The sequence below is a fragment of the Vigna umbellata genome, chromosome 4, assembly GCF_029865625.1.
Source record: "Vigna umbellata cultivar VRB3 chromosome 4, Vumbellata_1.0, whole genome shotgun sequence".
Lineage (NCBI taxonomy): Eukaryota > Viridiplantae > Streptophyta > Magnoliopsida > Fabales > Fabaceae > Vigna > Vigna umbellata.
The window spans coordinates 34,597,597-34,617,985 of NC_142168.1; the positions used below are offsets into that span (position 1 = coordinate 34,597,597).

The following is a 20,389-nucleotide window of genomic DNA, read 5'->3' on the forward strand; positions in this document are numbered from 1 at the left end:
ATTTTAGAAAAAGAAATTGTCATCATCACACTGCCTAACTGAACCTAAAAGAAATCTAACACTTCGTGAAATCCCAACCACTAACTCATTTCGATCGGTTTTATGATGATACGTTTCGATCATAGATGAGGTCTTAGATTTTGTTTCAGACCAGAGTTCATAGGTTCACACTACATGCACATGCACACATATATACATATGCATATACATATACATATATACGTGTATGTATATCATGGCCATGCGAGGCATTGGACTTCGACGTAAACCTAATTCTCGACAAAGATAGTGCATGGTTGAAAAGTCTTCACGTGCCCTTCTTAAATCATCTACCTGTTAAATAACATTCATAACATATAATTATTTAATTAATTCGCATCCTTTATAAAAGGGTGTAGAAAGAAACAAAGTTCAAACTGTGTCTCACTTTGGTTAAAAAGTATATCAAATTTTGGATATAACTTACTTGTTCAAGTGTTTTTTTAAGGTGTGGTTGAATCTAACCTTTTGTTTTTTTTATAATAATTATTATTATATGGCTTTTAAAAAGTTAATAAACATGTTGTATTTTTTACCTAACATCGATCCTTAAATGACAAGTAAATTTATTTTTTAATAACTTTATAATTGTATCTTTTATGTAGATCGACATCCTTAATAATTAAAGGTGAATTTTTACAATATGTTTAAGTTTAATTAAATAATACAAGAATATTATAATCAAGATATTTATATATTTACTTAGAAAGGCTCTTCCAATGAACTAAACCCTATCTTTCTTAAAATAAATAGTCTTTCGTAGAAATATATATTTGACTTATTTCTTTAAAAATGTCATGTTCTCACATAAATTTGAATATTTCAAGTCATAGTTATATGGAATAAGTGACCTATTTTCACCTCTATTAATAGATAAGAAAATCAAAATGGAAGATTCCTAACAATTACTACTATTATCAATAGCAATTTTGTACATAATAATCTAGTTGTCTTAGACATCTACACTATTCTCATGGATCATGATATTGGAGAAAAAAGGGTGTAGATTACTTGTCATTTGTGAGCACCAAGTTAGGCAAATGACAACATTAGAATATGGTATTTACAATTGATGTTATGACACACTTTAATTTTGATTAGCTTAACATATATATTGAAACAAAGGGAAAAAGTGGGTGACTAGAAACTACCTTATAAAGGAAAGAATTAGGGCAAGTTACCAGTGGGGTTATAACTTTGGCATGTGTGTTTTTTGTGAAAAAAAAAAAAAAAACTTTTCTCCATATCCAAAGGAAAACTCACATGTGAAGGATAAAGATCACTCAATTTAATATGTGAAGGATAAAGATCACTCACATGTGCTAGATATTGGGGTCGGCCACTTAAAAAAGTGATCACCGATTTAACATGAGATAAGTGCAATATTAAGTTTCTAATTAGGATATACTTAGTAAAAAAATTAGTGAAAAGATTAGATAAAAGCTAAAAAAAACTAGGTGGTAATGGAAAGTTATGTTTAACAAGATTCTTTTTTTCAATTCCATATCATATTGATTTTGTCTATGACTAAATTTGATTGGTTGACTTTGTGGAGTTTCTTCTCATAATTGCAAATTTTTTTTTCATATACCAATTGAAAAACCTTTTTGACCTTAAACAATTTTTTTAATAGTTTCTGGTTTTTAGACGACCTTTGATTAATGTTTTCCACAATGCTTCTTGTAACTTTTAACATTGCATATGTCTTTTTATTTTTCTATGGCCAGACTTCATGCTTTTATGTTTAAGTTCCTGAAATAACTTTTTTAGGAAGGAGTCTTTATGATTTAGTCTCAGATTTACTGATTAAAATTTTCCTTTGCAATGGATTTGCTTAATGGCTCGAGCCTCAATTTTGAGTTACACTAGTATCAATTTTGTTTGCTTGAAATTCATTTATTTTCTTTATTTTTTTTACTTTGACTCTCTATTGGTGCTAGAAATTACAAAACAAAAACTAAATTAAAGTGAATTTAACAAAAACTTAACAAAACAAAATAAGATAAATGTCAAATTCATTATTAAAATTAAATACACTTATCATAATACAAATAAAAGTTACAAATCCATAATTAAATTCATTATCACCATGTTTGTAGTGTATCAATCAGTCCATATTAAAAGAAATTTTAAATAATTTTTTGCAGTCTTTTTGTATACTTTAGAAGAAGGTTGGGGGACATGAAAAAAATTTAAAATTTAAGCTACTCCACAAAATTAATCATAAGAACACATCATGAATCCAATTTCATATTACTTCAAAAGTTCCTCAATGAAATAATTAGAAGAGAATATCTATGTTCTTTTTCAATTGACTAACAGAAAATTATATATAATATAAATACAAGGAGTACTTAAACTATATATATATATATATATATATATATATATATATTAAATCTAAGGCTATATCAATAAGTAAAGGATTGAAAGACCATTCAACATAAGAGAAATGAAATCTTATGCTTTCTTTCAAATTAATTTAAAAAGATTTAGGCTTAATAAGTTTTATAATCCAAGAACAATTTAAGTTATTTTTTTGAAATTTATAATATTCCTATATAGCCACAAAGACTGTATTATAACAAACCAGAACACTTCCCATGCAATTTGGCACTTTTTCCTTTGAGAAAATGGTATGTTGAAAATAGTATGTGATACTCTACTTATCTAATGAAATATCTAGCCAATTGTAACTAGACATTCACATAAAGAATATATATTATAAAAAGAAGTGACTAGGTGGTAGAAGGAACACAGTAATTCTTGTGTTGTAAGTTGCATGTTCCTCTTTTATATCCTAATTTTTCTAACAATTTCCTACAAAATATTAAATAATTATATTTTTGGGATTATTAAATGAAAGACATTTTAAAATATCTCATTATCATTGTCAATATTGACCATTTCTTTCTCATGGAGCTTAGAGACGAAAAATTGGGGGAAAGCTTGTGCGGAAACAAAAATTGGGAGAATGGAAGAGGAAAATCCCAAATTTTTATTTCATTAAGTCGATGCTTATAACGACAGTCTTAGTCCTTCGATAAACTCTCAAAGCCTTCGGTAATCAGCTACTAACATGACCGTCGGTACATCCTTCAGTAAATCAACTTTACCGAAGGCCTCAGAGGCTGTCGATTTTATTCCTTCGAAAATTAACATTTTTCCTGTAGTGTTATGTTCACCATTGTAGCATGTTCTAGACATTAATGACAATCAAGATTAGTGTTGTGCATTGTTTATAATATATAAATATATTGTCAAATAACTTATTGAATAGCTTAATTTTGTATGAAAAACATTATATTTTTTAGATTACTATAAAAAGGCTTTTTCAAATAACTAATCATATTCTTTTTAACTCACTTTCTTTGATTTACAAATTTCAAACCTAAGTACTTAAGTTGGTAAAGAGTACTCCAAACCATCAAACTACTCAGGTGACTCGTAGTAAGAAGTATGTGAAATAACTTTGATTTACACTTAATTTGTGTGTGTGTGTGAACGCGTGACTTAAGTGATATGTAACAAAACGTTCGTGATAGATTAAATGATTTTGTCTTACTTTTAATTATAAAAAATGTAGGTTTTCAATATTACTTTATAAAAGGTATTTTGAAATACCTCATTATGATTTTCAGAACAACTCTATGTACGAGTTCGAACCTAAGTGTTTAAATTGGTAAGAAGTGATTCTAACCATCAAACAAATGAGGTGACCCATACCAAGAAGTATGTGAAATAACTTTGATTTACACTTAATTTGTGTGTGTGTGAACGCGTGACTTAAGTGATATGTAACAAAACGTTCGTGATACATTAAATGATTTTGTCTTACTTTTAATTATAAAAAATGTAGGTTTTCAATATTACTTTATAAAAGGTATTTTGAAATACCTCATTATGATTTTCAGAACAACTCTATGTACGGGTTCGAACCTAAGTGTTTAAATTGGTAAGAAGTTATTCTAACCATCAAACAAATGAGGTGACCCATACCAAGAAGTCTATAGTATATACAATAATTTCATGTTACTCTTAATCATATAAATCAACCATTTCAAAAATCTAATTAATAATAAATTCTATACAAAATTTAAGATTATTTTTCACAATTAATAGACCTATTTAATTATATTATATTTTTATTATTTATTTTTTTGTATGGTATTTATTTATTTTTTATCAAACTAGTGTTTCACTTTTTCTTTAAGAAAATTGTTATTTTATGTTTCCAAGATTACTTTATAAAACTTATTTTGAAATACTCAGTTATTCTATGCACTCATAGAAGTAGCCATTCATCCTTATTAAATTTAACAAATCTTATATTAAAGAAAAATTTAATATATGAAAAATTTTAATAACTTTTTACAAAAAGGTTTAGAAACATAAAAATTTAGTTAAATCTTTATTAAATTTTAAAATTCGATTAAGCTTTAGTCAGATTTTGAAATTTCATTAAATTTTTATCGGATTTTGAAATCTAGTCTTTAATATATTTCGAACACATCGCAAAACAACATATCTTACGTTTATAAGTCGATACACATTACATTTTCAAACTTCAAATGCACATATCTAAGTAAAAAAGAAAAACAACGTATACTTAGTTTTACAGTCGTCGCAGGAAGAAGAACAACCTTCGTCTTTGTCCATTCACCAACAAATCTTCACCACCACGTGCTAATGCAACCTTCTAACAGTCGTTAAGAGGAAATGGTAGCAAATGAGGGTGCAGTTTTTACTTCTAACAGTCGTCAAAAGGGTTAGTCTTGGTATTTTTTGAAAATTTGAAGATGCGGGCAAAACTGTTGGAGGTGCATGGAGAAGTAACCTTAAAGCATCTATTATTTAAGCCCAAAACAATTCTTTATTAGTTAGGCTTCGGTCTTCTTTGGGCTTTTACTTCCAATACCCCTTAATTTATTTGAACACTCCCTCGAATTTTCAAAATGATTCATTTTGTATTATGAAAAATTGACTTTCGAAATACATATTTTGGAAAATTTTCAGAATAAATTTTTCGAAATCTCCATGATAAGATTATTGGAATATATTTTTCAGAAAAAAAAAATTGGAACATGCTTTTTAAAACAACATTTTCATGGCGTTCTGGAATGAAATTTCCAAAATAAAATTTTCAAAACTCATATATTACCCTTTGAAATAAATTCTCTGGAACATCCCACATAATATATGTTTTAGAAGTTTTGGATTGAACTTTACAAAAATATATGAAATATGTTTTGGAAAAACCTTTACGAAACGATTTTTTTTTCCCTGGATTTTTTCTCTTTTTCTTCTTCTGCTTCTCTTTGTCTTTGTCTGCAATAGTGATGACGATGGAAAGGGTTTATTAAGGCTTGTATATGTGGCAAAAGATATAATATATTATTAATTAGATATAGTTAAAATCAAAATAATTATAAAAAGGGCATTTGGTCTAGTGGTATGATTCTCGCTTTGGGTGCGAGAGGTCCCGAGTTCGATTCTCGGAATGCCCCATAATTTTTCTTTTATTATTTTCCATTTTCATATTCTTAAGTTTTCAATTTGCATTTTAATCCATGAAGTTTGGCTCATGTATTGTTATTTTATTGCTAAGTTTTGCATTAACTCATTTTTTAAAAAAGTTTAAAAGTTGATAGGATTTGGTGGAGCGTTCTAGGGTTGAATTTGCTGAATTTAATGTCATTTAATTGTTGTATTTTCTAGTCATGAATATAAACAAATTCATGAGTTTTGGTTCTTTTACCACATAATAAGGGGAATATGGTCAGTTACTATAAGAAAAGTTCAAGCTATTTAAAAGTCAAACTTTATGATTTAAAAAATGTTTATTATTGAAGCATGTTTAGATGACATAAAATTAGGATGTTGAATCATAAATCAAATATTTTTTATCTCAGAAACATCAACAACTAAATAAAATATTCATTAAAAAATGGGTGTTAAAATAATGTTACAGGAAAAGAAAAAACCGCAAAGAGTGAAATATAAATAATATTTCATTGGGACTGAAATGAAAAGAAAAAAAATTAAGGATTAAAAGCAAAATTCAAAAGTTTGTAAGCTTTGAGTAAAAAACTAATACACTTATTAATTCTTATTTGCAATTAGATGATGGATGAAATCAAAATATTAAATAAAAATCTACGAGGGACTAAAATAGAAAATAAAGTTTGTTCAATTATTAAATCAAGGGTTAAATATGTTTTTAGTCCCTAAACTATTGCGTTTCTGGTTTTCGTCCCTCTTCCAAAGTAAGGTACAATTTGGTCCTCATTCTTTAGAAAAACGTTCGTTTTAGTCCTCAAAATTTTGTTTTTAGTCCTCGTTTTAGTCCTCAAAACGTTCGTTTTTTCGACTAAAACGAACGTTTTTTAAAGATTGAGGACTAAATTGTACCTTACTTTGGAAGAGGGACGAAAACCAGAAACGGTCAATAGTTTAGGGACTAAAAACATATTTAACCCTTAAATCAATGATAATTTTGTATTGTAAATTCAATTTCACGTGTTTTTATCTTTTATTTATTTTTCAAAACGAAAATAAAAATTGTTTACATGAAATTCACTAAAACTTTCATTCGTTCCTTATTTATTACTTTAAATATGAAAATCGAGAAACAAAGGAGAAAAAAAATATTTAAATCAACATGGTTGACTAAAGATGAAATAAATAATAAAGAAAATATAAAGAAATAAAGAAAAAATATAAAGAAATAAAGAAAAAATATAAAGAGTGAAAGTAGGGTATTATGTTAATATCTAGATTAATCCTTTCATTACACTTTGTGTTTTTCTCTCCGCTGAGTTGCTCTCGTTTTCTCAGGCCGCTTCTTTCGTACACAGGTAAATAAATAAGAATCATATGCTAATCTTCTATCTAATAATTCATTAACATCATAATCTTTTATATATTTTTTTTTATCATTTTTTCATAATTGATTTTGATAAATCCTAAATCGATTTTCTTCATTTGTTAATTGCTTATTAATTTCAATTAAACATATCATAATTGATTGTCTTTCTTTTTTTAATAGTTATATATATCATTGGTTTTTGTGTTTATAGATTTTGATTATAATAAGATTATAAGTTAGGGATACTATGTATTGTTAACCTTCATCCCTTTAGTGAATTGAAAAACCTTGGAATAAATTTTAATATATTTTTTTCACAATTTTTTTCTTTATAATTAAACAACTCATAAATTCACTTTATTTTTTGGCTACTTCTTTCTTCCTTATGTATCCAATTCCTTGTGTTTGATAAAATTTAGTTAGACAAAAAATTAAAACTAGAGCATATAAATACAGTAGATAAGGAGTTAAGATAAAACAATTAAATAAGAACACGTGGGTTTGACATAAAAATAAAAAATATATACTTTTTCTCTTTTTATTTTCATGTATTTTACTTATTAAATAAGATTTGTTCAAGTTGTAAAAAAATATTGAATAAAATTGGTAAAAGTTGTAATGAAGTTATTGTCTATTATGTCGGTTTTAATATTCTCTTAATTGATTTTTACATACTATGCTAACATATTTCTTTGTAGTATTGTTGATAAATTTCATATTAAATAAGATTTATAATTTTTTATTTATATTTATAAATTTTAATAAAATTTTTCTTATTTTTTCATAATTAAATAACCTACAAATTTGACTTTAATTATTCGTTATTTCTTTCTTCTTGTATGTATCTATCTTTTTGTGTTTGATAAAATTTAGTTGGGCAAAAAATGAAAATTGGAGCATATAAATAGAGTACATAAGTAAAAAACATATGTTGTTTGGTTAAGATAAAATAATTAAATCAGAACAAGTGAGTTTGATATAAAAATATAATGCGTAATGATGTGGAAATTGGATAGTGATTTGGTTTTATATTATTGGTTAGATAAAAATTAGATATGTAATTTAAAAATATTTTTTTTTCTCTTTTTTTCTCGTGTATTTTTCTTGTTAAATAAGATTTGTTCAAATTGTAAACAAATATTGAATAAAATTGTTAAAATTTGTATGAAAATTAGTGTCCGTGTCAACTATTTGTTAGATGTTGATATTCTCTTAATTGACTTTCACATGCTATGGTAACACATTTCTTTGTAGTATTGTCACTAAATTCCTATTAAACAAGATTTATAATTTTAATTTATATTTATAAATTTTAATATTATTTTCCTTATTTTTTTTATAATTAAAGAACCTACAACTGTACTTTATTTGTTTGTTATTTCTCTCTTCTTTATGTATCTTTTTTTTTTGTGTTTGATAAAATCTAGTTGAACGAGAAATTAAAATTAGAGCATATAAATAGATTACATAAGTAAAAAACTTATGTTGTTTGGTTAAGATAAAACCATTAAATAAAAACAAGTGAGTTTGACATAAAAATATAATGTGTGATGACGTGGAAATTGCATAGTGATTTGGTTTTATGTTATTGGTTAAATAAAAAGATAGAAAAAAGAATTAGATCATAATTAAAGAATAATATTTTTTCTCTCTTTTTACTCTTGTATATTTTCTCTGTTAAATAAAATTTATTGAAGTTGTAAATAAATATTGAATAAAATTATTAAAAGTTATAATAAAGTTATTTTTCATTATATATCAAATATTTGTTAGGTGTTTGATATTCTATTAATTCACTTTCACATACTATACTAACATATTTTTATACTTTGTAGTAGTATTGTCACTAAATCTAACATACATTGTAAAGAATGTTTTAATATGCTATGTCATAGTTTTCCTTAAAATTCTCAACTTTACTTTTCTGCTCATTAAATGATATTACAAATTTAAAAATGAATTTTTGTCTTGTATGTTAAAGCTTATTTGAAACTGTAAAATGTATGAGTATCACGGTACTCACAAATTATAATTAATAGTTTTTATTCAAGTATTTTTTAACATATGAAGTTGTAGTTCTTTTTAGGAAGATTATCTTTTCTTAAAACTTATATTATGTGATTCAACTAATTTATATGTTTTAAAAAAGATTAAATTTATTTTCATTATTATTTGATTCAATACTTTTATTTAAATTATACATTGAAAACTATTATATTTATATAAGTTTATATTTTAATGTTTTTAAATTAAAAAATATTTATAAATATTCATAACTATTTATGTATATAAAAAATTCAAAGATATTTTTATTTTTGATATCCGACTTGGAGCGAAACAGATAAAAAAATAATTTTTATAAATGAAATTGGTAAAAAACAGACAATACCACGTACTAATGTTTTTGATCAAGTTATCTTTAAATGATATTAATTGAGAATGAAAAAAAAAACTTATATTCATTATACATATAATCTACAACTGATATATAATGAATAATGACTACAATTATTTTAATTATCAACTTATATAACGTATTCTTAGTGATTTTATTTGAATGCTTTTTTATATCAGGCAATCAAAATAAATAATTTTCCAAGGAAAACAATAATAATTGATAATTATTTAAAAAATATTTTTTATTCATATTCATGAATTAAAATTATTTTCAAAAAGGTTAATTTTATTTAAATTTACATTTTACAGCAAAATAACCATTTTTTTCACATTCCCTCCGTGTGAGGACAAACATGGCGTGAAAATAAAGCGTGTAGTGTTTTTGTTGTGTACTCTCGCGAGTTTCTCTCTGTTTCTCTCTCTCTCTCTCTGTCTGAACGCAACACAGCACACCATGAAAGGTTAAAATATCATTCTGGTTCTGTGACAAAGACAATCTCATCCCTCCCTCGTTCCACCATCTGTAATATTTCGTTGAGTCTTGTGCAGCAATAATGAAAATCAACAGTACCAAGAAATAAATAAAAAAAATGCCAATGAACTTAATCTGTCACCATCTCGAGAATCCTCGATATTTTCAAACACATTCCATAACTAGAAAATTTCCCTCTCTACTATACCTCTCTCACTCTACTTAATAATGTAGCTTTCATTGCAGTACTAGTACTTTTTTTTTTAAATTACTTGATTATTTTTATTTCTTGAAGGATAAAGTTTCAATATTTATATATGTTTTTTTCAAATTTATAATACCCCACAATTTCATTCTGCTTTCTCAGGTCAATACGGGGTATTAAGGATTCTTTCTGGTTGAGGGCACAAGTAAAAAGCATGCTACACTAACTAAACTACCCTTTTTCATTCTTCAGGTATTCTCTTCTCTTTATATTTATTGTCCCTTCTTTTGATCGTATTAAAAAAATTTACTACACTAAAGGTTTTACTGTTTTTTTTTCTTTGTCTGTTCCTTTTGTTGTTTGGTAATAATTTATTGTTGTTTTTCTTTAGTGGGTATTATGGTTCTTGCTTCTAAGTTCTAAATCCCCATTTTGAGTTATTTACATTCTTTCTTTCATTTCTTGTAACCTAAAGCCCTAGAAATGTGAGTGTGTAGAAATGTAGACGTGTAATGATTGCGGTTTTTTTTAACATGTCTTTTGGTGTGCTTTTTTTCAGAGTAGGTTGATTTTTGTTGGGAAAAATTTGATCTTTTTCAAATGGGCACGGATGATAGCGACAGCATGGTACTGGGTTCATCTCCTGTGCAAGAAAGTGGGAGCGTGGTTCGAGGTTCAGAGCAGGCGAAGGAGGCTAGGGAAGATGTTGGGGGTTTGAGAAGTGAGGAGGGATGCGGTGGGGTTGCTGTGAATGGGGATGGTTTTTCTAGCATTGAAAACCAAGGTTTGGGTGATGAAGGGGTTGTTAATGTTGTCAATAATAGTAATGTATTGGAGGCCAAGGTTTCGGTTGTGAGTGGAAATGATTGTCAAGTTTTGGCTGATTCTGAGGTGAATGGGGTGACCTCTTGGTTGGGAATGCAAGAAAGTGATATGAGCACTGTGTTTTCTAGTGATGGAACTGAGAAGCTGGACTATGATTATGCATCTGAGAAGATGGACTATATGTTTGCTTCTGAGATGGAAGAGACTGCTGTTTTGAGTTTGGATGGATCGGTTGGGGATGGTGGAGAACATGGAAGTGATGGAGGTAGGAGTGGTGAGGAAGGAAAATATGAAGATTGTGATGTCGATAATGTCACTCTTGGTTCGGAGAGTGGAGTAGTAGAAGTAGCTGTTTTGAGTGGGGATAGTGTGGTAGGGGCTGGTGCTGAACGCACAATAGATAGGAAGGAAGTTGAAGACTGTGATGTGAACATTGGGGGTATTGATACTGAGAGTAGAGGAGGGGTAGCTGCTGTCATGAGTGTGCATAGTTTGTTAGGAGTTGATGGTTGTGACAGAAGAGAAGAGGATATGAGCGAAGAGAAAGATAAAGACGATGATGGGAACATTGTGGTTGGGTTTGATGGGCAAGGCAGAAGAGAAGAGGAAGGTAAAGATGAAGATTGTGATGGGAATGATGTGATTACTACTTCTGAGAGTGGTCCAGCAGAAGCTGCTGTTTTGATTGTGGGCAAGGAAGATGCAAGAGAAGAAGATATGGGTGAAGGGGAAAGTGGAGATGGAGACTGTGATGGGAATGTTGTGACTGTGACTTCTGATAGTAGGCTAGCAGAAGCTGCTGTTTCTGGTGTGGATATTTTTGTAGGACTTGGCAGGGAAGACAAAAGAGAAAAGGATATCAGTGAAGAGGAAGGTGGAGACCAAGACCGTGATGGTAATGTTGTGACCATTACTTCTGGGAGTAGAGTATCAGAAGATGCTGTTTTGAGTGTTGATAGTTTTGCAGGAATTGGAGGACAAGACAGAAGAGAAGAGAATACACGTGAAGAGGAAGAAGGCAAAGACAAAGACTGTGATGGAGACATTGTTGCTGTTGCTTCTGAGAGTAAAGTTGCAGAAGCTTCTGCTTTAAGGGTGGATAATTTGGCAAATGTTGGTGGGAAAGATACATTAGGTGAAGACTGTGATGGGAATGTTGTGACTCTTGCTTCTCAGAATGAAGTTGGAAAAGCTGCTGACTTTAGTGGGGATAGTGTGGTAGGTCTTGGTGCATATGACAAAACAGTGGAGGAGTGTGAAGGCAAAGGAAAGAAAGCAGAATGTGGTGGGAACATTGTGACTATTACTTCTGAGAATAGAGCAGAAGATGCGGCTGTTTTGAGTGTGGATGGTTCAAAAGTGGTTGGTGTTGAGGAAGCAAAAGACGGGGGAGACAGTGAAGAGGTAGAAAAAGACAAAGATTGTTCTGAGAACATTGTGACTATAGAGGTTCCAATTGCAGAGACAAGTGAGAACATGGATGTAGACGTGGAGGACTTGAGCGATGAAGGGTATGGTTTTGCTGTTGGTGATTTTGTTTGGGGTCAAGCTGATAGTAAACTTTGGTGGCCTGGCCGAATTTATGACCCATCTGATGCATCTGACGACGCATTGAAGCTGAAACAAAAGAACAGACTTCTGGTTACCTACTTTGGGCATGGAACCTTTGCATGGTGTCATCCATCACAGTTAAAGCGTTTTGAGGATAACTTTGATGATATGGTTAAACAGAGTAGCTGCCTCGATTTTGCCAATGCTGTGCAAGAAGCTGCAAGTGAGGTCGGAAGGCTTCTGTCTATGAAGCTGAGTCGTTTAGTTGTTGACCAAAAAACAGGTTCTGAATCTGAATCTATTGTCCTCTTGGAGAAAAATTCTGGAATCAAGGAAGGAGTTGTTGTGCCAGAAACTGGCATAGATAGACTTTTATATAGTCAATTTGAGCCAGCAGAATTACTTTCTCATGTGAATCGAATTGCAAGAATTATTGATAGTGGTAGTAGTATTATGGAGCTGGAGATCTTAAAGGCTCGACTTTCTGCATATTATCTGTCAAAAGGGCATAAATTACCTGATTTTATGGATACCCAGCTGGTGCCTGGAGTTGGAGATAGTCTAATGGATGAAACAGTTGCTGTGGAGAACAGTAAAAGTACTGTGGAAGCCCCGACCCAAGGACCATTTGATGAGTTGGGTCATTCTCCAGGGCTTTCAGGGAGCATATCGAACCATGTAAGAAAGCAGAAAAGCATTGCTGAAATTATGAGGGAGGACAAAGATGTTCATACAGCAAGTAGGGAGGTGGAAGCAATTGGCTCAAATGGTGGAAAGAAGAGAAAAGGTGGTGAGGATGGTATGGCATCTAAACCTGTTCAGAAGAAAAAAGAGTTGCTGCTTGTAGACACTGATGAAGATGTGTCAAGTGCTGAACATTATGCCAAGGAAAACAGTGGTAGCATTGGCTCATGGCTGCGGTCAAAGGAGAGGAAAGAAGTTTTAGATGAAGGGAAGAGCGAAGAACGAAGCAGGAAGGGTAGTTTGTCTAGAGAAAGGAAGAAAAGTAAGTACTTGTCCCCTCCTTTCACTACTCCAATCAGGGGGCAAAGGGAGGAAAGTATGGAAGCAGAATCCTTTACAGTATCCAGAAAAGTTAAAGCATCACAGACAAGTGCAGTGGCTGCTGTTCTGCAATATCCTCCAGTTTATATGGGGAGGTTTTTTGATAGCTCAAATTACCAAACTGAAGAAGATGATGGGAAAATGGTTATTGATCCAAAGAAAATCCAGGCTCCTGTGGAGGAAGTTCTGTTCCAAGTCCGTAATGCAGCTATTAGTCCTCAAATTCGTAGGGAAGGCACTTCTCTTGACCAATTTGTTGACTTCACTTTTGTCTTTCGAAGTTCATTATATTCTGAAGGATCTTTACTTGATGTGTACGAGAAGAATGAGCCTGGAAGGAAAAGAAAGAAGCCAGAATCTGAAGAAGATGGAACGTTGAAAGAGGCTCATATACCATCAGTGAAACAAAAATCTGGGACAAAGAAGAAAAGAAAGGAAACTGCTTCAGGTAAGAAGGGGGCTGATGAAAATGCTGAAGGTGCGGTTCTTGTTGTTTCATTTTGCCCAGGAACATCTATGCCTTCAAGATCTGACCTTATCTCAGTGTATAGTAAGTTTGGAGCTCTGAATGAAGCAGAAACAGATATGCTCTACAATGACTACACAGCTAGAGTGTCCTTCCTGAGAAGTTTTGAAGCTGAAAACGCCTTCAACCATTCTAAAAGCAATAACCCTTTTGGATCTTCTGATGTCACTTTTCAGCTCGAGTATGGACAAGATGGTGAAAGATCAAAGAACACGCCTTTGCTAGCAGCTACACCACCATCAGTTTCACTGTCACAGGGTGGTGAAGCATCCAGATTGATCTTTATCCAGAAGAAGCTTCAAGGTCTGACTTTGATTCTGGAAGCATCAGGTGACAAATCTCCCGATTTGATGGCTAAACTACATAGTGAGGTGAAGGCTCTTCTGGAGGATGTCAACCAAATGGTTGAAGCTTCTCTGTTTTAGTCATTATTTAGCAATGATTAGGGTAGGTTTTGTGACTATATGCCCTTCTTTTTGGTTTTGTCGTTGTCTGAGGCCCCTTTTTGGGTTGACCTTGGCCTAGCTTTATTTGACATAAAGTTAGTTGGTATAGTTTGATGCGGGTCATGACATTTGGTATTTAATTTTATGGACATCGACATCTTTAGACTTTTCATTCTCATGGTAGTAATAATCAAACAGCTTTTTCTTATAAAAAGGTTATTCTATTCTGTTCTGATTATTTTCGTTTTAAATATATCTATGGTTCGACACTTTTTATGAAGTGTGTTGGTAATTGACAGAAGCTTGGAATGTTCTGATGCAAAATTTTCATTAGATTGTCAAGCTGTTATTTGAAACCCAACCATCTCTATCTATCTGTATCATATTTTAACAAATGGTTTATAATAAAAAGTCGAGACACGTGAGGTCCGACGTTACTTTTACTCAATCCATTGAAGAAAAGGATTATGGCTTTTGGTAAAATAATGCCTGCATCACATTTAAGAGTAATATAACAGCATCCAACTTACCGAATTACAAACACTTATGAACACAAGATAAAAGGAACAAGGGCAAAGAAGCACCAAAAGTAGGATTTTCTGCTGTTGTTCCTACTACTTAATCTTGAATGGTATTCATTTTTTTTTCTTATCACCAAATACGCATAGGTAATCTATCTTCAATGTCTGGTGTATCAAAATATCAGTCATCAACAGGGTCCTGGGGAGTTTCATCAGGTTTGCGTTTGATAGTAATCACAGGGCATTCAGCATGCTTCCAACAAAATTCACTCACAGTGCCAACAAAAACCCTGCAGAAAACGTTAAACATGATTCCTCAACAACACATCTCAAACTAAATTAAATTCTAGGAACTTTAATGCACTTCAAATCTCAGTATTTCTAACAAATAAGCGATTGGGGCATACTTTTGAAAAGGGCCGAGACCTCGGCTGCCCACAACCAGAAAGTCTGGCCTTAGTCGTTTCACTTCATGACATATTACTTCTTTGGGATCACCCTGCATTATCCATGCTTGGCAGACCACCTATAAATACATCAACATTTAGCTTGCGGAGAAGAGTATTATAAATAGATCTAATAAATAATAAATTTCAGCCCTTAAGTTGTAATATCTTCCTTAAATTATCCATAAAGTAAAATAAACAACTCAAGTAATCCTAAAAGTACTAAAAATCATGATAAATATTGGTTGTTGAACCCTAAAATACCACTAAGGGACTAAAGTGATGAATGACATTCAATTCTTAGGGATTACTTAAAGAAATTTCAATACCATAGCAATTACTGAAGAAAAAAAGTAATAATTCAAAGACAAAATTGATAGTTTATTCTTTATCATGCACACCGTCACTGAATAAAATAAATTTACGTAATACCTAATCAGATTTGATCATTTTTTAGGTCATCATATGTTCATGATTGGATGGCTGCCTAAAGATATTTTACAGTGATAATTTTGAAACCTATTTCACTTAGCATGTAATCTAGGAAAGAAGACAAGGACTAGAGCATGCGGGGGTTCAATAGAAAACCATTACCCCAATTTCGTGACACCTGTTGACAAAGTATTCCAGCAGATGAATCCCTCTAATTCTATCTCTCTGCTTCATGTTCTTAAAATCTTCAGGTGATGCGTAAATACTGTCTGTTTCATCAAAACCTAGCAAAAAAAAAAAGAGAATAAGAACAGCAGCACCATCAGATTACACGCTCCTTTCACTTCTCCCAGTACAACAAAACATAAATGCCCACTTCATTAGCTCCAAATTCAAAGAAAAATGACCAAACAAATCACAAAACACCACCAATTATCATCATAAAGTTCTCAAACTCAATCTATACTGAGTAAAATAAGGGCACAATCTTTTTCCTTTTACACATAAAAAAGTTAGAGCTAGAAATCAACCTTTGATGAATGAACATCTTTCCTTTTTAATCTATCCCGCCCAAGAAATAATCACTCAAGTCAGGTAGAATCATTATGTTTTCTTTTTCTGAATAATTAACATGCCTCCATCCAACCCTCGCATACTCAAGACTCCACATTGAAATCACTGATCAAACTAAAACAACCCTGTGCCTACATGGTGGTGTGATGTAACATCTATCTACATCACTAAACATCTACTGAATTAACTAATTTCACAACTCAATTCGGAGAGTAAATTAAATTTCATAAAACTTTTTTTCAAATAACTGGTTTGGGGTTTCCAACGTCTTTGACAATGACTAAATTTCATAACATGTTCGATTACCCTAAAAATTCGATCACACGTCAATTTTTTTGTTGGAAACTCAGTTTCGTAGAAGCAAAACTTGAGTCACTTTTTGCAAACTCAAGTTTCACCCAAACTTAAGTTCATAAATTTTAATCGAAACATACACTAAAATCTACAACTAAATGATTTTAACTAAATGCTCACATGATCGGTCCTAAGTTGAAGAATTGATTTTGAGTTAAAAACAATTTAATTAGGTTTCACATTCAAACAAGAACTTTTTGTATTGAGTTTTACTACTAACTTAAAATTAAATCAAATCACACACTTAAAAATCAATCTCACTCAAAATCAAATTAGCAAAGGTTCAATTTCACCAATATTGGACCCACTCTAACAGAAATTATAGGAATCACTTAAATCGAACCACCACTAACATAACAATCTTCACACAATCAGCAAAGAACAATTAAAAAATAGAGAGTGAGAGAGAGAACCATCTTCATCAGGAACTTGAACGTGAAGAAAGAAAAGGTTGAAAGCAGAAACGTTGCTACGAACAATCTTGTTGATGGTCCATTCGAAAGCCCCTCTGCTGCTGATCGAAGGGTGAGGGTAACCCTTGATGCTAGACTCGTTCACCGCCACCATTACCCGAGTCACCTCGTCTCCCATCTCTGAGTCAACTCGCTTCAACTCACTTCAACTCGCTTCGCTCTCTCCTTCTACTTTGACCTCGCGCTTATATTGAACGACCCCTGAGGCGCCAGCGTGATTAACCACCCCTGCGTAGGTTAGTCAATCTCAACCTGAGTTTGCTAAACTACGCGTGGACCCCTACTTCAAAAACGGTGCGTCGTTTTCATGTACGAATGATAGTGGGCCCTGGGCCCTGGGCCACGAGTCGTGCTGTCCTTTCTTTTATTCCTGGGCCGGGGCCCGAAACATCGAGAACAGAGCAAAACGACAACTTTCACAAAATCACATGCAAAGAGTTAAAAGGACAAAACTTAAAGGTAAATTTTACATGTTTTTTCCTAAAATACCTCCTTTTAATTTTTAAAACCTAAATTATTAATAGTTATTTTTTATAAATTATTTCTAACTTTGATTTAAAAAATTAAAACAGGATAAAAATAACCCACAAAAATAGTTCCAACTATTTGAAAGAAAAATAACATGTTCAACGCAAATATTTAAAATGTTTTCTTTGACAAAAGAATAAGTTTAACACGTTTACGTTAACTATCGTTGAGCATATCAACGTAACATAGTTTAATTAATGCATGTTGTATTATAATAATACAATACTTTGCGACTAATATAAAAGTCAAATTAATTATTTTAAGATTAATTAAAGTAACCTTGTTTAGGATATCATGTAGTCATAGTATATATTATATACAATAAAACTATGAGTTTATGATAGTTATTTTGAAAATTATATCCAAAATAATTTCTAGTCGTGTGAAAAATGTAAAGTATTTATACTTGCTGTTTTAATAGTTAAAATTTACATTCTTATTACTTAATTTTTTTTATAAACACATCTAACAAATACATCGCGTATTAGGACTTTGTTTCCCTATTATATTTATTAATAACGAAAACAGTTTCCTATAAAACTACCATTTATTGATTATATCTTGTTATCTGCAAAATCCCTCCTTGGAATTACCAGAATTAATATGACCATATATTTTGATGAATGATAAAAATGAAAATTTTGATAATTGATTTCTTTAATTATAAAATTTTATCAAGTTAATTATCATACTATATAAATTAAAAATTACAAAAAATTGATTATTTTATTGATAGATTTCATAAAACTGTCCTATACCTGTTGTTTTTACTTTTATTACTAAAAATTAAGTATTTTTAAGAATTAAAAAGTTAACGTTTCTATGAGAAAATGTGGGAAAGATTATTGTACTACAAACTGTGTTGAAAGGAATCCAATGAAGTATTTATATTTCAAATTGTACTACGTTGATATTATTATTATTATTATTATTATTATTATAGAAGGGGTTTTTTTAATTTGGTGTTGATTAAAGATAAAATAAATTTATAATATAAAACTAAAAATAAATTTCATTTTAAAAACTGTTAGAAACTAATACAAATCCTAAGTTTAAAGTTCACTTATTAAATTTGGCATCATTATTTTTATTATAGGAGTCTCTTCGTACTAAATCAATCTTTTAAAGTTGTATTTGATACTAAACAAATAGTGAAACATTTTATATTTTAGAAAAAAATGTGTCTTTAAAATTATTTAGAAGAATTTGATAACCTTTGGGAAAGTTAAAGAAATTGTGTTGAAAATTTTGATTCAAAGTTTAGTACGTGACATTATTACGGTCAATCACCATATATTTAAGATATTGTCTATTTTAAAAATACAAGGATCATCATAATTTTACCTTTAAAAGATATTTAAAAAATAAAAAGATAAATAATTATTTAATTTGTTTTATGTTTTAAACCTTGACTTCTCGTCATTGTAAGATTTTTAGACATTGAAAGAAATATTAACTTTTAGAGTAATGGTATCACAACATGTTTTTACATTCATTTGACACAGAGTACAAGAATAAAATGATCATAAAAATGTAAACTTTTATATTTTTTTTAAAAAAAGAGAGAATAAAATGTAAGAAAATATAATATCAAATGAATGTAAAAAATTTAGGTGTATCAAATAATCGTTACTCTAATTTTCTAATTTTTAGACAATGAATAGGAAGAGCATTTGTTGTTTGTTCCCATTATTGAAGTGTGTGGAAGATGGTGGAGAAGGATGTGGCATGGGGCCAATAGGAGAACATATAGGTTTAGGGTTGTGTTGTTAAGGACCAAACATTGCTCTGACTTGTACATCACTTGTCTTTGACAAGGTGCCTCCTTGACTCAAAATCTGGGACATCCTATTTTCCATTTTGAGTTCTAGACATGCCCTCTTCATAAAACATGCCAGTACATTACCTTATTTTCTTCCCCTTTTTACTATGTTGCCCCCAATAATTTAATGCATTACTCTATCACCTTCTCAGTAAGAGACAGCTACAGAATCATTTCTCCTTCAAATTTAACTTTCTCAAAAGGAAATATAAATCAATCTCACTTTACTCTTCTCATTTCTTCATTTCTTGTCATTAATTATATCCCTCTTTACCATTATTTCAATTTCTTAACGTTAACTTTCACAAATCATTCACAAGAAACTTGGCATAATCACATATCCTCTCCCATCTTTCACTTAAACTTGATCAAGGGAAAATGAGATTTGTCATATATTTCATTTGGGATGTTGAAAAACTCTACCTTTTCTTGAAAAGTTTGGTTATTTTGAAGAACACATTTACACATTGAATTGAATTTTTGTCTACAAAGAATCAAGATTTAGGTTGCTCTTGTAAATTTACTAGATTACAAACTTATATTTTGATAGGCAAAGAGGATTTGATGGAGACACAACAATAAATCATATGAACCTAAATTAATTACATAAATAATTTTCATCACTTTTAATAAAAAAATCTTTATAATAAATTTATGAATCTTGATAATATATTTTAAATTTTTAAAATATATTTAACATCTTAATAATTTATAGATCTTTCTCTTTATTTATAAGAAGTACCTTCACACTTAAATTTTTTAAAAATCCTTAACACAAAGTTAATTTTACAAACCTTATCAAAGCATATGCACTCAAAAGGGTATATTACCATGCAAACACTACTA

General features: G+C 30.3%; 2 protein-coding genes and 1 non-coding gene across 4 annotated transcripts; 2 read left to right on the plus strand and 1 right to left on the minus strand.

Moving 5' to 3' along the window:
• Window positions 1-5,474: 5,474 nt before the first annotated feature.
• On the plus strand, window positions 5,475-5,546 carry TRNAP-UGG (transfer RNA proline (anticodon UGG)). The gene has a single exon. It is a non-coding gene; the product is annotated as a tRNA-Pro (tRNA).
• A 4,246-nt stretch (window positions 5,547-9,792) lies between these two features.
• LOC124827532 (PWWP domain-containing protein 3-like) lies at window positions 9,793-14,551 on the plus strand. 2 transcript variants are annotated; one of them, XM_047300609.2, is made up of 2 exons: window positions 9,793-10,233; window positions 10,541-14,551. In XM_047300609.2, the coding sequence occupies exon 2, from the start codon at window positions 10,582-10,584 to the stop codon at window positions 14,371-14,373; it is 3,792 nt and encodes a 1,263-aa protein (XP_047156565.1). In that variant the 5' UTR covers window positions 9,793-10,233; window positions 10,541-10,581; the 3' UTR covers window positions 14,374-14,551. The 2 variants fall into 2 exon arrangements, with proteins under 2 accessions (XP_047156565.1, XP_087968509.1); XM_088112383.1 differs by lacking the exon at window positions 9,793-10,233 and having other exon boundaries at window positions 10,312-11,701; window positions 11,774-14,551.
• Window positions 14,552-14,846: 295 nt separating this feature from the next.
• On the minus strand, window positions 14,847-17,370 carry LOC124827533 (Adenine nucleotide alpha hydrolases-like superfamily protein). Its single transcript, XM_047300611.2, has 4 exons — window positions 17,134-17,370; window positions 15,956-16,077; window positions 15,323-15,441; window positions 14,847-15,205 (listed from the first exon to the last, which is right to left on the minus strand). Exons 1-4 carry the CDS (start codon window positions 17,309-17,311, stop codon window positions 15,097-15,099), a joined length of 528 nt encoding a protein of 175 aa, XP_047156567.1. The 5' UTR covers window positions 17,312-17,370; the 3' UTR covers window positions 14,847-15,096.
• Between the last annotated feature and the right edge of the window lie 3,019 nt (window positions 17,371-20,389).

Coding starts and splice junctions, on each gene's coding strand:
- LOC124827533 (XM_047300611.2), bottom strand. CDS start 17,311: ATGGGAGACGAGGTGACTCGGGTAATGGTGGCGGTGAACGAGTCTAGC. Junction 16,078..17,133: donor TCAAGTTCCTGATGAAGATG/GTTCTCTCTCTC, acceptor TTTTTTTGCTAG/GTTTTGATGAAACAGACAGT. Junction 15,206..15,322: donor GGTCTCGGCCCTTTTCAAAA/GTATGCCCCAAT, acceptor CGTTTTCTGCAG/GGTTTTTGTTGGCACTGTGA.
- LOC124827532 (XM_047300609.2), top strand. CDS start 10,582: ATGGGCACGGATGATAGCGACAGCATGGTACTGGGTTCATCTCCTGTG.